General features: G+C 44.2%; 1 protein-coding gene across 3 annotated transcripts in view; it reads left to right on the plus strand.

The window, feature by feature from the left end:
• CCDC149 (coiled-coil domain containing 149) overlaps window positions 1-18,267 on the plus strand; it is a 48,252-nt gene that overhangs the window by 4,015 nt on the left and 25,970 nt on the right. For 2 of the 3 annotated variants that reach the window (XM_072125998.1, XM_072125999.1), the window contains exons 1-3: window positions 10,952-11,114; window positions 13,084-13,245; window positions 16,977-17,015. In XM_072125998.1, coding sequence (XP_071982099.1) covers window positions 10,992-11,114; window positions 13,084-13,245; window positions 16,977-17,015 — 324 coding nt within the window. In that variant the 5' untranslated portion in view covers window positions 10,952-10,991. Of the gene's footprint in view, window positions 1-10,951; window positions 11,115-13,083; window positions 13,246-16,976; window positions 17,016-18,267 lie in introns of those variants that run through there. The other variant, XM_072126000.1, reaches the window with a different exon arrangement.

Raw genomic sequence — 18,267 nt, forward strand, 5'->3', positions numbered from 1 at the left:
AACTGTTGCAGATAATAGACATCAGGTATGTCCGGCCTTGGCCCCTGAACCCTTTGAGGCCGATGTACACACACCAGCAGTAGGGGTGACCCCATGTGATGAATTCTCTCCCCTAGAGGTCCTTGCTGGTGAGGTCGAGGGCCACGAGGAGGTGGCCGACATGCTGGACCTTGAGATTTCCCGGGACAATTTTGGGGCTGCACAGCTACAGGACCCTACCTTGGTTAAAGCACGGGAGAATGTCAAGGTGATAAATGGGGTACTCCAGATACCAGGGGCTGATAAAATATATCCCCGAATGGTGATTATTGGGGAACTGTTGTACAGGGTCGACCAGATACGGGGTGAGGAGGTTGAGCAACTGGTAGTACCCCAATCTCACCGTAGGCTGGTGCTAGAGTTGGCACACAAACATGTGCTGGGAGGGCACTTAGGTGCTGAGAAGACCCGAGAGAGGATCCTGCAGCGGTTTTTCTGGCCCGGGGTATGGGAGGAGGTAAACCGGTATTGTAGCTCCTGCCCTGAGTGTCAACTTACTGCCCCGGTCTCCCACTTCAGGAGTCCTTTGGTTCCCCTTCCGATCATAGAAGTGCCCTTTGAACGGATTGCAATGGATCTGGTTGGCCCCATAGTTAAGTCCTCCAGGGGGCACCAATACATCCTAGTTATCCTGGACTACGCTACGCGGTATCCCGAGGCGATTCCACTAAGGAACACCTCCTCCAAAACTATTGCTAGGGAGCTGTTCCAGGTGTTCTCACGCACAGGCCTCCCCAAGGAAATCTTGACTGACCAGGGTACCCCATTCATGTCTAGGGTGATGAAGGAGATGTGCAAGTTACTACAGGTAAAACAACTCCGCACCTCTGTGTATCATCCTCAGACAGATGGCCTGGTCGAGAGGTTTAATAAGACCTTGAAGGGGATGCTTAAGAGGGTGGTCAGCAAAGATGGGAAGGACTGGGATTGTTTGTTGCCCTATTTGATGTTTGCCATACGTGAAGTTCCCCAGTCCTCCACGGGTTTCTCACCCTTTGAGCTGTTATATGGCCGTTCCCCACGTGGGCTTTTGGATGTAGCCAAGGAGACCTGGGAACAGGAGAGGACCCCCCACCGTAGTGTGATAGAACACGTCTCCCTTATGCAGGACCGCATAGCGGCGGTAATGCCCCTTGTAAAGGAACACATGACAAGGGCACAAGAGGCCCAGTCTAGGGTCTACAATAGGACAGCCAGACTCAGGACCTTTAACCCAGGTGACAGAGTGCTAGTTCTAGTGCCCACCGTGGAGAGCAAATTCTTGGCCAAATGGCAAGGGCCATATGAGGTCATGGAGAGAGTGGGGAAGGTAACCTACAGGGTATCTCAGCCGGGGAGGAGGAAACCCGAACAGATATACCACGTGAACCTCCTAAAGCCATGGAGGGAAAGAGAGTCCCTGATGGCCATGGGAGTAGAGAAGGCGTCTGTCTCCAAGAAGGGGACACCAAAGGTAGGTGTACCCGTTGCCAAGGTGCCTGAAGTACGGATCTCGGAGTCCCTCTCCAGGGCCCAGATTCAGGAAGCGAAGGAGTTTGTGCTCCGAAATATGGATGTGTTCTCTAAGTTACCGGGTCGTACTTCAGTCATCAAGCATGACATCATAACCGAACCCCACGTCCGGGTACACCAAAAACCTTACCGGGTCCCTGAAGCGCGCCGGCTTGCCATAGCCGAAGAAGTCAGGCAGATGTTAGACCTGGGGGTTATCGAGGAGTCTAAAAGTGACTGGTCGAGTCCTATTGTGTTGATTCCCAAACCGGATGGTTCCCTACGGTTCTGCAATGATTTTAGGAAGTTGAACGAGGTGTCCAAATTTGATTCCTATCCCATGCCCAGGGTTGACGAGTTGATAGAACGACTTGGACAGGCTAGGTTTTTCTCCACCCTTGACCTGACGAAAGGGTATTGGCAGGTACCCCTGACTGACAGGGCTAAAGAGAAGACCGCTTTTGTTACCCCTGATGGGCTTTTTCAGTACGTGGTACTCCCCTTTGGGCTACATGGGGCTCCCGCCACATTCCAGAGGTTAATGGATCTCGTGCTAAAACCTCACCGGAGTTATGCCTCGGCATACTTAGATGACATTATAGTCTATAGTAACGACTGGGAGAGTCATCTGGCCAAGGTGCAAGCAGTGGTGGACTCCCTGAGGGCAGCAGGGCTGACAGCGAACCCCCAAAAGTGTGCACTGGGTCTGGAAGAGGCCCGTTACCTGGGGTACCGTATTGGGCGAGGGGTCATCAAACCCCAAGTAAACAAAGTAGAGGCGATCCAGCAGTGGCCACGACCTTTGACCAAGAAGCAAGTGAGGGCTTTTTTGGGCATAGTGGGCTATTATCGCCGATTTATCCCCGACTTTGCGACAATAGCGGCACCTCTGACTGACCTGACTAAGGGTAGCAGGGCGGTGATGGTAAAGTGGAGTGAAGAGGCTGAGGGGGCGTTTCAGCGACTTAAGACGGTTTTGTGTGAGGGACCGGTACTGATCACCCCTAACTTCACCAAGACCTTTATTGTGCAGACTGACGCTTCTGACGTGGGCTTGGGGGCTGTCCTGTCCCAAGTAGTGGAGGGTGAGGAACATCCTATAACATTCCTGAGCCGCAAGCTCACACCTCCTGAAAAGAACTATAGTATAGTTGAGAGGGAGTGCTTGGCGATCAAATGGGCTCTGGAGTCCCTAAGGTATTATTTGGTAGGGCGGCAGTTTACACTGGTGACCGATCACTCTCCTCTAACCTGGATGAGTCAGGCCAAGGAGAGGAACGCCAGGGTCACAAGGTGGTTCCTAATGCTCCAAAATTTTAAGTTCACGGTGGAACATCGAGCAGGAAAATTGCATGGGAATGCCGATGCCCTATCCCGTACCCACTGTCTGATGGCCAAAAGTGTTCGCCCCCACAGGGTCAAACAGAGGGGGAGGGTATGTGAGACACTGAAGGGGTTAACTGTGGATGGGCGGTATGTTTCCCCAAGGTTTTGCTTCTATGCAAGGCCTTAGTGCTGAAGTGGGTTTGTCCAGCACCTTGGACACAGGTGATGGGAACAGCCCAATTAGCTTGCATAAAATCACTTAGCAGAGCTGGAAATGTGTTCTCTCTGTGGAAGGAGGCTGAGAGGACACAGCTCTGACCTGTGTGTCTGGAGCAGCACGTGAATTTTGTTTAGCGTGAGTTAGTGGACGCATTGTATAGTTAGCACCCTGACGGGTAGGATATTATTTTGTTTTTGATGCCTGAATGTATAGGCTGTTTTATTTTCCTGCTGAAATAAACACAGGCTAGACCTGTTTTGGACTATACCCTGGTGTCCCTGTCTTGAACTGCATCCCAGCACCCCGCTACCACGGTCTCTACTGGGCCAAATCCCCACAACTGATATACATGATGGATACATAAGGTTCAGGTACTCAATAAACATAAGGACATAATGATATACATGATGGGTACAGGTTTCTCTATACTTACCGGATTGCATGGTATATGTTAAGGAAGAATGGATAGATTAGGCTTGCGGCGCAATGGCCGCTGCAGCGCTGGAGAGTAGGTAGCGGAGGTCCGCTATGGAGGAGAGCGCTGGCGTTCTGGGGCGATCGCTGTGTTATATGAAGGAGCAGACCGGAAACCGGAAGTGACGTTCCGGTTTCAGCTGTCGGTCGCTTGCGTTCCAGAGTGGAACGCGGAAGTAAACAAGACAATCTAGCGATCGCGCAGGGAACGGAGCTGAAGATAAGGTAAGAAGGTGTGAGCGATATGAACCATTGCTGTATGGAGATATGGAGTGTAAATATGATAGTGCCTGTGATTAAAGAGTGTGATCAGTGTGTAAAATGAATATGGGAGTAGGGTTGTACTATGTGTATATTGTAAATGATGTCGTTTGCGTTTAATGAGGGATGGGTGTATGACCATATAATAACCGGTGTGTCGAATATGTCAGGAGTGTGTCTATATGGAGAGAAGAAGAAAGGAGAAGAATATATACCTATTTCAATGCGGTCTTCAGGAAATCAGGGAATCTGAAATGAAACAAAGTATAATTAGTGAATAGGCGGTACTCAGAATTAATACATATTTTGTATCTCGTATTCCCTGTTAAGTCCATATGGGGACATTGCATTGAGACGATGTATCCAGAACGCTTCCCGTCTCAATAGTTGCTTGATTCTGTTGCCTCCTCGCCTAGGTACAGGAACATGTTCTACCACCTGGAATCTTAGTTGGGAGATTTTGTGTTTTGCTTGGGCAAAATGGTATGGAAGGGGTAGTAAAAGTTTATTGCACCGAATGTCTGATTTGTGCTTGGATATACGGTCCTTAATGTGCTGGACTGTTTCGCCTACATATATTAGGCCACATGGGCACTTGATGACGTATATTACAAATGATGAGTTGCAAGTGAAGTAGTCTTTAATGGGGTAAGTCGTACCCGTTCTGGGGTGGGATATTTTATCCCCCCTCAGTACGTTGTTACATTGGGAGCAATTGAAGCAGGGAAAGGTACCGTATTTGGGTGTTGACAGGAATCGTTGTCCTGTTTTGTTTTTAGAGGAACCTTCGTCCGCTTTCACCAATCTGTCTCTCAGATTGGGCAGACGTTTGAAGCAGGGGCGGAATTGTCGCTTGAACTCTGGAATAGAGGGATGGCTGTTGGAAAGTATTGGCCAGTGTTTACGTATGCTCTTATGTAATTTGAATATGGTGGGGTGGTATTGGTGTATAAAATTGATGCAGGGTTCCTTCTGTGTTTCTTGTCTCGTTGTGTGTCCCTCTGTTTGTAGCACATGTTCAGGATAGCCACGTGTTCTAAATTTATTACGCATCTCTTGGAGACGTGTTTCTCTTTGTGTGGGGTTAGAGACTATCCTGTGGATCCTCTGCATCTGAGAATTTGGTAGGGATCTTTTGCAAGGATTTGAATGACAGCTAGAGTAGTGTAGAAGGCTGTTCCTGTCTGTAGGTTTAGTATATAGATCGCTTGAGAGTCTGCCTGATGTGTCCTTGATAATAGTGGTGTCTAAAAAATCAATTTTTTGTTGGCTATAATTGATGGTAAACTGTAACTCAGGCCATATGGAGTTCAGGTGGGTGTGGAAGTCATTGAGTGTGTCTAGAGGTCCTGTCCAAATGCATATAATGTCATCTATGAAACGTTTCCATAAAATGGCATGGGAGTGGAAACCGGTATTGGGATAGACAAATTGTTCTTCGAAGTCTGTCATGTAACTATTGGCATAAGGGGGGGCTACATTAGAGCCCATGGCTGTACCCCTTACCTGCAGATAGAATGTGTCCTGGAACATAAAGTAATTCTCACGTAAAACGAGAGAGAGTAGGTCGGAGCATAATTTTCTAACTTCAGGGGGATGTTGTGATTCCTCTAGTAGTTTGTTAACTGCCTGGAGTCCTTTGTGGTGTTGTATGCTCGTGTACAAGCTTGATACATCCCATGTGACCAAGAACGCTTCTAGATCAGCAAGCACTAGAATCCCTCATCCACGACAAACAGCTTATTGTAAAACCGGCGGACAAGGGCGGAGCCATAGTAGTCATGAATAAAAGTGACTACATAGAGGAGATCCTCACACAACTATCTGATGAGCAGGTGTACCATAAACTTCCACATGACCCCACTCCCGCACTCTCCGCTAAGATCAAACACACCCTTGACCAACATCTCAAAGATAAGACAATAGATCAAAAAACACATAACTTTCTTTTCAATCAGAACCCCGTCATACCGGTCATCTATGTCTTACCTAAGATCCACAAACGTCTTCACAAACCGCCAGGCAGACCCATAGTAGCCTCGACCGATTCGATATTATCCCCACTAGCCATCTTTATAGAAAAAATGCTCACTCCTTTAACCAAACAATCTCGTTCCTTTTTACTTGACACAAACGACTTCCTACGCCACATTCGCAACCTGCACACCATTCCACCAGAAGCGTTCTTGGTCACATGGGATGTATCAAGCTTGTACACGAGCATACAACACCACAAAGGACTCCAGGCAGTTAACAAACTACTAGAGGAATCACAACATCCCCCTGAAGTTAGAAAATTATGCTCCGACCTACTCTCTCTCGTTTTACGTGAGAATTACTTTATGTTCCAGGACACATTCTATCTGCAGGTAAGGGGTACAGCCATGGGCTCTAATGTAGCCCCCCCTTATGCCAATAGTTACATGACAGACTTCGAAGAACAATTTGTCTATCCCAATACCGGTTTCCACTCCCATGCCATTTTATGGAAACGTTTCATAGATGACATTATATGCATTTGGACAGGACCTCTAGACACACTCAATGACTTCCACACCCACCTGAACTCCATATGGCCTGAGTTACAGTTTACCATCAATTATAGCCAACAAAAAATTGATTTTTTAGACACCACTATTATCAAGGACACATCAGGCAGACTCTCAAGCGATCTATATACTAAACCTACAGACAGGAACAGCCTTCTACACTACTCTAGCTGTCATTCAAATCCTTGCAAAAGATCCCTACCAAATTCTCAGATGCAGAGGATCCACAGGATAGTCTCTAACCCCACACAAAGAGAAACACGTCTCCAAGAGATGCGTAATAAATTTAGAACACGTGGCTATCCTGAACATGTGCTACAAACAGAGGGACACACAACGAGACAAGAAACACAGAAGGAACCCTGCATCAATTTTATACACCAATACCACCCCACCATATTCAAATTACATAAGAGCATACGTAAACACTGGCCAATACTTTCCAACAGCCATCCCTCTATTCCAGAGTTCAAGCGACAATTCCGCCCCTGCTTCAAACGTCTGCCCAATATGAGAGACAGATTGGTGAAAGCGGACGAAGGTTCCTCTAAAAACAAAACAGGACAACGATTCCTGTCAACACCCAAATACGGTACCTTTCCCTGCCTCAATTGCTCCCAATGTAACAACGTACTGAGGGGGGATAAAATATCCCACCCCAGAACGGGTACGACTTACCCCATTAAAGACTACTTCACTTGCAACTCATCATTTGTAATATACGTCATCAAGTGCCCATGTGGCCTAATATATGTAGGCGAAACAGTCCAGCACATTAAGGACCGTATATCCAAGCACAAATCAGACATTCGGTGCAATAAACTTTTACTACCCCTTCCATACCATTTTGCCCAAGCAAAACACAAAATCTCCCAACTAAGATTCCAGGTGGTAGAACATGTTCCTGTACCTAGGCGAGGAGGCAACAGAATCAAGCAACTATTGAGACGGGAAGCGTTCTGGATACATCGTCTCAATGCAATGTCCCCATATGGACTTAACAGGGAATACGAGATACAAAATATGTATTAATTCTGAGTACCGCCTATTCACTAATTATACTTTGTTTCATTTCAGATTCCCTGATTTCCTGAAGACCGCATTGCAATAGGTATATATTCTTCTCCTTTCTTCTTCTCTCCATATAGACACACTCCTGACATATTCGACACACCGGTTATTATATGGTCATACACCCATCCCTCATTAAACGCAAACGACATCATTTACAATATACACATAGTACAACCCTACTCCCATATTCATTTTACACACTGATCACACTCTTTAATCACAGGCACTATCATATTTACACTCCATATCTCCATACAGCAATGGTTCATATCGCTCACACCTTCTTACCTTATCTTCAGCTCCGTTCCCTGCGCGATCGCTAGATTGTCTTGTTTACTTCCGCGTTCCACTCTGGAACGCAAGCGACCGACAGCTGAAACCGGAACGTCACTTCCGGTTTCCGGTCTGCTCCTTCATATAACACAGCGATCGCCCCAGAACGCCAGCGCTCTCCTCCATAGCGGACCTCCGCTACCTACTCTCCAGCGCTGCAGCGGCCATTGCGCCGCAAGCCTAATCTATCCATTCTTCCTTAACATATACCATGCAATCCGGTAAGTATAGAGAAACCTGTACCCATCATGTATATCATTATGTCCTTATGTTTATTGAGTACCTGAACCTTATGTATCCATCATGTATATCAGTGTATTATTCTATGTACCGCTATACCCGTTGTATCCTCCAGTATACTGTCACGAGCATACTACTTTTTTATCGTTCCTACATAGACAACTATGGTCCACACACCCCTAAGTCTATACACATAGTCCTATGATGATTGTCTCATACATCCAGGAGACGTGATTCCAAGCCCGCTGACCTTGGCTAAAAAACTCCAGGAAACCACATTTATTCAAGGTTCACCTTAATAACGTACCAAGTGGCAACAACGCATCATCTTTGACCAAACTTATCGCCTTATATGTGTTTTCTAATTTTTGTACATTTATGTATATTATGTATATATTACTTCACCATTATTGATTTGTATACACTCTGTTTCTTGTATATAGTGCCTGACGAAGGTCCGTATGTAGACCGAAACGTTGTATAAAAGTTTTGGATTGCCACGCTTATACACTTGTGAAATAAAACTCACTAAATTGCAAACGCAACTAATACGAGTGCCAAGTCTTTTTCAATATCTATTGACGGTTTTGTAACCTACTTGAGCACCCTGACAAGACAAAGAAACAAAGAGTGACGTGTATCAACAATAAACAGAGTTTGTTCAGTGTCTCAGTTTTTCACGTGCATTTTCAATGCAATTTCAATGCGTTTTTCACACACAGATAATGCGCGTGAAAGAACTCAGGACTGAGCTCTATCTTTTCTATGGCAATTGACGTGTGAAAAACGCATTGCACTTGCATTGCACTTGCAAGTGTCTCAGAGTGCAATGCATTTTTGATGCATCTCCATAGACTTGTATGGTGCGTTTTTCACGCGCGTGACTTGCAAAAGTAGAGCATGTCGAGCTTGTAGCATGTAGAGCATGTCGAGCATGTTGATTACAATGGGTCAGAGTGCAAACGCAGACAAAGCGCCACGTGTGGCACCAGCCTAAGGCTTTTGGACCTGGGTGCACCCTCTTCAACCCTCAATAAACATCCCTGCTTTCCAGCACTTTTGGAGACCAGATTCTAGATACATACCATCAAAATACATTAAACACAAACTTGGCGTTTATCACTTTACTGACCTTTTCATGCAAATGTAATGTTGGTATTATTACCAGTTCTATCCCTTACCTACATACAGTGGCCTGGAGAACTCAACAAAGTAAAGAAATACACCCTACAGAAGTCAACTTATTATACACAGCTCATTAATTACCACTCCCCCCAAGAAATCAGCATTAAAGGTGTTGTCCACTTTCAGCTAATAATTTATCTTGTTTGTGTATGAAACAATGATACAGTTTCCCAATACACTTTCTGTGTTAATTTCTCTCGGTTTTCTAGATCTCTGATTGCTGTCATTCTATAGAAAACTTCATTCTTCCTGCAGATAAACACTGGTCCATGGTCATGTGATGTCACACAGGTGCATGGCTTGTTTTATCCCTGGTCATGTGACGTCACACAGGTGCACTGCTCGTTATGTCCCTGGACATGTGATGTCACACAGGTGCACGGCTTGTTATATCCCTGGTTATGTGATGCCACACAGGTGCTCGGCTTGTTATATCCCTGGTCATGTGATGTCACACAGGTGCACGGCTCATAATATCCCTGCTCATGTGACTTCACACAGGTGCACGGCTCGTTATATCCCTGGACATGTGATGTCACAGAGGTGCACAGCTCGTTATAGCCCTGGTCATGTGATGTCACACAGGTGCATGGCTTGTTATATCCCTGGTCATGTGACGTTACACAGGTGCACTGCTCGTTATGTCCCTGGACATGTGATGTCACACAGGTGCACGGCTTATGTCCCTGGTTATGTGATGCCACACAGGTGCTCGGCTTGTTATATCCCTGGTCATGTGATGTCACACAGGTGCTCGGCTTGTTATATCCCTGGTCATGTGATGTCACACAGGTGCACGGCTCATAATATCCCTGCTCATGTGACTTCACACAGGTGCAAGGCTCGTTATATCCCTGGACATGTGATGTCACACAGGTGCATGTCTCATTGTATCACTGGTCATGTGATGTCACACAGGTGTATGGCTCATTATATCACTGGTTATGTGATGTCACACATGTGCACGGCTTGTTATATCCCTGGTCATGTGATGTCACACAGGTGCACAGATCGTTATATCCCTGGTCTTGTGATATCACACAGGTGTATGGCTCATTATATCACTGGTCACGTGATGTCATACAGGTGTACGGCTCATTATATCACAAAGAGTAATAAATGATGTTTGTTATGACGCGTCATGCACCTGTGTGACATCACATGACCAGGGACCAGTATTTATCTGCAGGAAGTAAACCATTAAGGAAAGACAGCAAGCAGAGATCTTTCTTAATTTGATTCTAATCTGGTAAAAAAAAAACTATTCCTTTCCACATGGAGCATCCCAGACAGCTTTTTTATGTTTTTTTTTTTTTTGGAAAACAAGAAGCGACATAGGATTGCACAGAAAAATATAAGGCATGCCAGTAATAATACATTTCCATTAGAACACTATTCTATATTAAGTAAAAAATTGCACATTCCTGTCCAAATGCAAACCCTGGTCACTTTCTTTCCGAGAAACTCCATCACACTCAACTGCAATACCACACACAACCTGCACACCGGTGTGGCGCTATTGTTGGCAGAGCGCAGCCTAGCAAGCAATGTATTATATACCGCATACAGCAGAGATCATTATCCCCGCAGCGGAGCCGGCACAGATGTGTATATACCAGCAGCAGTCTGTGTATATTATGGTACATGGCTAGTATGGCCGCACAGGAGGCGGAGCCCTCCGCTGGTGACGTCACGCGGAGACGAGGGAATCCTGCACGGGAATAGCCCCCGCTCAGCCATCTGATTGGCTGCCCGCGGCTCCAACAGTGACTGGGAACGTCTGCAGGTGCGCACGGCGCATGCGTCACCCCCGGGAGCGGAGATTCTTGGGGGGCAGCGGGGAACAGCAGCAGCAGCAGCAGCCGGGGAGCATGATGAGGAGCGGAGGAGGGGGAGACATAGATGATGGCCGGGAGTGGGAGGTGAGCACCGCGCACACTGCAGCCATCGTGCGGGGGTCATGTCACCCGAGGCCCCGGGCTGTCACCATGGCCGGATCATAGAGCAATGCAACACCATACATACAGTGCAGCCCCACAAGTCATCTATAATATCTATCTATCTATCTATCTATCTATCTATCTATCTATCTATCTATCTATCTCTTATTTCTATCAGTCATATCCTATCTATCATCGAATATCTGTCTATCATAACTAATCTATCACCTAATATTTTCCTATCATCTCCTTTCTATCAACTCACATCTATCTATCTCATTTTTGAATATTTTATCTCTCATTTTTATCTATCTATCATCTATCTATATATCGAATGTATAAAATTACATAATAATCTTATTCCTGTAGCACTGGATTTATATTGACACCTTCCAGCTTTGTGCACATCACCTCCTTTACATCAGCTGTAGTTCTCCAATTTCTACAACTTCAACCCCCCCCCCCCCCCAAAAAAAGCGCTAAGTGGCGCTAATTGCTCCAGCCTATGATGCTGCCCTCACATCGGATCTATCAGCAGACTCCGGTCTGAGCTTGTGTAGAATTGCACCACGGGCGCAGGCAATAGGTAGTGCCGATTGCACGGCCTGCCACCACCCCCTCTGCACATAACGGGCATAGAGAAGCCCTGATAAATGTGACCTTATAGGATAATATCGCCATATTATCAGGAAATTACTGCCATGGATAGGGTCAACCTGCAACATGAGACTAAACTGACACTGGGTTACTGAATGTATAGGAGGGCACTTGGCGTATATATCTGGTGTGGTCATAGGTCCCCAGCTTGCACAATGCAAGCAAGAAGAGATGTTTTTCTTTTATATAATAACATCAATATTGTATAGAATTCACCCAGGATCCCTACCCGGAGATCAAAATTATAGACCAATGTATGATTACTTGATTTTTTTTTTCCAAAATAATGTACAGTAATCTCCATTGATTAATTTTTGTTACCAAAACAAAAATAACCAAATTTCATCAATATAAAACCTTTATTTTGAAAAAACACAATGATCATTTTTCCAGTCTCTTGCACAATTTTGAGTTGTGGGTATCTTGGCTATAACTTTGTCATCAAGGATTTTCCAGAGGTTTTGCTGTGGCCATTCCATTGTTTCAATGTTTTCTGTTTCAAGGAACTGCTTTACCCTTTTAGCTGTGTGACAGGGGCATTGTCCGACTCCTGCATGAAAATTACTGGCTGATTGAGTGAAGAATGCAAGGAAGGAACCATGTGTTGTAGACGAACACTCTGCCATGTAGCTGTATGAGAGGTCCAACTCCTTCTGCAGGAAACATTCCCCAAACCATGACACTTCCTCCACCACCTTTCACTGAGTTCTTTACATACTTTGGGTTCAGTCTTTCCTCAGTTTGTCGATGAACATAATGTTTCCCATCAGACTCAAATAAATCAGCTTATACTCAAGTATATTAAGTCGTAGAATAAATTCAGGAAGGTGCAGAGTTTATCACTGAAGTCAAGCTCTCCCTGCCTCATAACATCCATTTGTTGTAATTGACGGTCCTGTGTCCAGGATCATCACTAACCAATTCTTCTGATGTCTGGTGAATGCTTTCAATTACAGCAGAGGTTGTGATCTGAGGCAGAGAGAGCTTGACTTGAGCACTGAACTCTGCCTATCAATTGAGATGTAAATTGGCTCTGTAAAGTCACAAAGTAGATTTTCTGAATGATACCACCGTGCTAGGCCATGGAAGGAATATGAAGGTGTTTATCTACTTGACCACATACTGGTAGTGATTCTGTAGGTCAATTTCACTTTAATATTGAGGGAGAGAAGAGTGATTGTCTGACCCCTGGCATGGGGAAGACAGAAGTGTCCTAGCCCCGTACCCTGGTCTTTTAGGGTTTGGGTATGGAGGAATTTCAATATAAAGATTTTTTTTTTTCTTCTTTTACCAGTTCCTTGTATGCAAGAGGAAGCTCGAAAGCAAAAAAGAAGCTTTACTCATCCTCTCCAAAGAGCTGGACACATGTCAGCAAGAAAGGGACCAGTACAAGCTGATGGCAAACCAGCTACGAGAGCGGCACCAGGCGCTGAAGAAGAAGTATCGAGAGTTAATTGTATGTATTGAATCAATCTCTTTATTTAGTTGGCTGGTTCTCTGTGATGCTTTATCTATAACAAGGACTTCATCATTATGGCAACATCTAATGGACAGCATATTCCAGGTGAGGCCGAACCAATGCCTTGTACAGTGGTAATATTACATCCCTATCACGAGAGTCCATACCACTTCTTATACATGACACGATCTTGCTGGCTTTAGAGGCAGCTGATAGACATTACTTGCTGATATTTAATTTATGATCTACTAGTACCCCCAGGTCCTTCTCAACAAGGGACTCTCCCAGATTTACTCCCCCAAGGACATATGTCGCCTTTGGATTATTAGCCCCCAGGTGCATAACATTACATTTATCCATATTGACCTCATTTGCCAAGTGGACGACCAAACACTCAGTTTGTCCCAGTCACCCTGCATCCTATGTATTATTATTGTGTATTCTTTGTGTTCGGATCTCTTTAGTTCTTTAATATCTGCAAAAATATTTTAACCCCTACGTAACCCAAGGGTCAAAGTTCAGCAACAAATGTAGATGGTACATGTACCTCTGCAATACAGCAATCTGTAAGCTAAGTGTTTCCCGCAGCTTCTCCTTGCAGCTGAAAGGCCGGAGGGGGCACATTTGAAATGCCAATATCTCCTGAACCCTTGCACCTAGAAATACAATCTGGAGTCGTATTAAACAGGATAATCTCCCCTTTAATATGATGAAAGGATTGTGTATGGCTGCTTCACAGAACTGGATATATCCACTCTTTAATTTACATTCGGAAAACCTGTATGTTAAAATCAATATTTTTTTTACTACAACTTTAAGAGTATATATCTCTGGTTGTGTGAAGCATCCATACACAATCCATATATCATATTAAAGGTGAAATTCTTCTGTTTAATGACACCAGAATTGTGTTTCTAGGTGCCAGGGTTCAGGAGATATGGCCGTTTGAATTTGGCCACTGTCATGAGGTTTAAAAAAAATATCCTTTCTTCGCAGGACATGTGCAAATAGGGCAGTCGTGAAGGGGTTAAACACTTTTTAACCACTTAACATCAGGATTTTTTTTTTTAGTGTTTTTGCATTTTGGTTTTTCACTTCCTTTCTTCCTCAAGTAATTTCTTTTTTGATATTTCCATGTACAGTGCAGAGTGAGGGCTTATTATCGGTGGGACAAATTTTCTTTTCTAGTGGCAGCATTTAATATTTTGTCCCATGTCCTTGAAAGCTGGAAAACATTCCAAATGTGGTGGAAATGGCAAAAAAAAACGCAGTTGCTCTATTTTCTGGTGGGCTTTCTTTTTACAGATTTCACTGTATGGTCCACATTATCTTTATTCTTTGGGTCAGTACATTGCAGAGATTCCACTTGTAATTTAGCAGTTACATACTGCTTTTGCATAATTCTAAATGACAGCTATGGGAGTCTATAACAGGCTTGCATCTGTCATGGCAATTGATTGCAGCCATCCGATGAGAGGGTGGTGCCAACTGGAATTTAACGATGGCAGCACCCATTTGCTGCACTGTTAACCTACCAAGTTAACTTTAATGATTGCCGTCAGCACTGACTACGCTAGTAACTCAGAGAAAGAGGAGAATCTCCCCTTGCATTTTCCCTTTAATATCACCTGAGGATTGTATTTCTTGGTGCCATAGAACCGTGGCTGGTTCTGTAGCGCCTAGAAACACAAGGGGAGATTTTCCTCTTTTTAAAATTACACCAGAATTGTGTTTCTAGGTGCCACAGTACAGAAGATCTTATGAAGTGTGCCACATCTCTACATATGCTATGTGCACAGGGTGTATGCAGACTGGGCGTCATTTAGCTGTATGGCAGTAGTGAATGGAAAATGAATAGTAGACTCTGACATATATAAATAAAAGCCTATTTTGCTATATGATTTTCAGAAAGTGTATGACCAAATTGTTCTGGTCTTAAGACCATAAATTCTCTGGACCTGAAATGGTTAAAATGCAAGGCTGAAACCTCTACCAGAGCTTAATAAATCCCCTTTCCTGGTAAAGATAAGTTAGTCAATGCTGCTGTTAATTATCCCCCTCTGTATATTGTAACAGTCCTAGATAAAGCGTCAGTGGCCATTCACAGGCCGGCACGAGCCTATTGTTAGAGCTGGGGAGCTGACGTCATGTCATTAGCAGCTGTGTTACTGCCGCTCTTATAAGACATGTACTGTACCAGAACACAATAGTCCAGTCTTCATGACAGAATTTGTCAGATTTCGGTAGGGGGGGTCATTATTCTACAGGAAACTGTGACAATAGAGAGAGGAGTGGGCTGTGCTGGTATAGGAATCTACCAATACATTTCAGATGGATTGCAGAATCCTGGTTAAAAGCATAGCAAACTTTTCATTACATCAGTTAGTATAGTCTGGTACATAATATTATTTCTGACTATTATATTACTTATATTTTGCACCCTGCTCCATGACTAATGTGAAGAACTGATATGTATCTATGTGGATAAAGCACTTGGGGTGAGATAGAAACTTTCTAATGCTCCAGCATTCTCCAAAGCCCCTTTCGTACAAGTGTTTTTCACACTCATGTCTTATATCTAGGACCATACTGAATAGTCTTTTTCGGATGTGCATTTATTTTTAAGACATGCTTGCACATTTATTTTTGTTTATTAACTGTATATTTATTTATGGTTTTTATATATATTTTAACACGATACATAGTAAAGGGATCAAGTACAAAGGAAACAAAACCTATGGTCTGAAGCGGCAGCTTAAAAGCACAGCCTCACAATGCTATCTACAGGGATATTACATTATTTTTCAATTCCATTAAAATACGAAGCACGTACATGAAAAATCCCTATACAGGTCTATGGGAAAACATGAAAAAAAAGCATTCAACTCTGACATGCAAGTGCATCGCGATTCACTGATCCTTTATGTAGAAAACACAGACCAGTTATTGGGGTTTTTTTAATAAAAAAAGGGAAAAATCGGTCACAAATGTGAAAGTGTGGAAAAACTGACCAAACTCTGACAGAAAACTGATAAAAATCTGATGGCAAATGTCAGTTTTTCACTGAAGAAACTGTGAGGAAATCTCTGCGTAGGAAACTGGAGGGAAAACTCTGTGGAGGAAACTGTGGAGGGAAAACTCTGTGGAGGAAACTGTGGAGGGAAAACTCTGTGGAGGAAACTGTGGAGGGAAAACTCTGTGGAGGAAACTGTGAGGGAAAACTCTGTGGAGGAAACTGTGGAGGGAAAACTCTGTGGAGGAAACTGTGGAGGGAAAACTCTGCGGAGGAAACTGTGAGGAAAACTCTGCGGAGGAAACTGTGAGGGAAAACTCTGCGGAGGAAACTGGAGGGAAAACTCTGTGGAGGAAACTGTGGAGGGAAAACTCTGCGGAGGAAACTGTGAGGAAAACTCTGCGGAGGAAACTGTGAGGGAAAACTCTGCGGAGGAAACTGTGAGGGAAAACTCTGCGGAGGAAACTGTGAGGAAAACTCTGCGGAGGAAACTGTGAGGAAAACTGCGGAGGAAACTGTGGAGGGAAAACTCTGCGGAGGAAACTGTGGAGGGAAAACTCTGCGGAGGAAACTGTGAGGGAAAACTCTGCGGAGGAAACATTGAATTGCCTTCACTTAAACATTTCTAGATGTGTTAAGCTGAATTTATTTTTGTATGTTGTATGTATGTTTTAGCATTATCGATTCTGAAAGCTCTTATTTTTACTCTGCACAGGATGGAGACCCATCGCTTCCTCCTGAGAAAAGAAAGCAGGTAATCCCATGTTGCAGCAGCTTCCAAGCCCATATTAAAAAAAAACAAAACAAAAAAAAAACATAGGAATTGCAGTACCTGTATAAATATTGCCAGATTTCGCAAACAATCTGCTGTATATCTTGGCCTCCTGATTGTCCACTAAATGACAGATGCCGGGAATGAACGGAAAATGCGTCATGTGGAATCTATTGTTCTTTTCCACACGGATCTGTCAGCATTGTGTTTTCTCTTCTTATTAAGATAAACATGGGGCGGTCAGACCGTACTGCATCTGCTTTGCATGGCTAGCTCAGGATCTTTCCATTACCAGTTATCCATGAATACATGAAAGAAGTCATACCTATGTGTAACTTTTTGTCCTCTAGTTTGGCAAGTGTGAAATAAACTAATAAACTATAGGTAAAGGGGCTCTAATAAATGGAAACTTGCCTCTCCCTGTATTCAACTTCCTGGGCACCACAAGAACCGCTAGGAGAGGCGTCGTAGTCAGTCATGGGCTGAGGCTGGTGTCTTATCCTACCCTTCTCCAAGAGTTGTTGCTCCTAGATGTCACTGTGGTTCAGACCCTTAGGAAGTCCAGTGTTGCAGGGATTGGGAATATTGATCGGTGTGGAGTAAACCTATAACATCCAACTCTTCGCATATAATTTTATTTTAGTAAACAACCCCCTTAATTTACATACTTTTCTTCCCATGGAGCATTACCTTAAAAATAAGTCTCCATAGATTTCTTTGTCTCTTAGTCTCTGCAAATGTGAGTTGCTGCTCACATTTTCTGGGTTCAATAGAGAACCCCTAGTCATTGCTGTGGTATTTGATGATTGTGGTCCAGGGCAAGATAGGAAATATATATTTACCTGATCTTTTTGTGTACACTCCTGGCTCGGCTGGAAGTGTCAGTGGTCACTACTGAGCGCCTGTGTTCTTGCTCCCTTGACTTCTGAGGCCACTCATCACGTGCAGCGCTCAAGCGACCAATGGAACGTCCAGCACAATGTCTGCTGAAGTATTGGGGGCCATAGAGCAAATTGAATAGTACATTTTTATTTTTGTATCCTGCCCCCCATTCATCCGATACCTTAGCGATGTCCATATTTCCTGGTAGTCAGATTTTTTGTGTTCCTAACTTTTATAACAATAACTTATTGGGGCACATTTACTAAGGGTCCGCAGCCGTGAATCCGTCGGGTTTTTCCCGAATATTTCCGCTTTGCGCTGTATTTCACGGGATTGTGGCGCACACGATCGA

Source organism: Engystomops pustulosus, chromosome 1, assembly GCF_040894005.1.
Source record: "Engystomops pustulosus chromosome 1, aEngPut4.maternal, whole genome shotgun sequence".
NCBI lineage: Eukaryota > Metazoa > Chordata > Amphibia > Anura > Leptodactylidae > Engystomops > Engystomops pustulosus.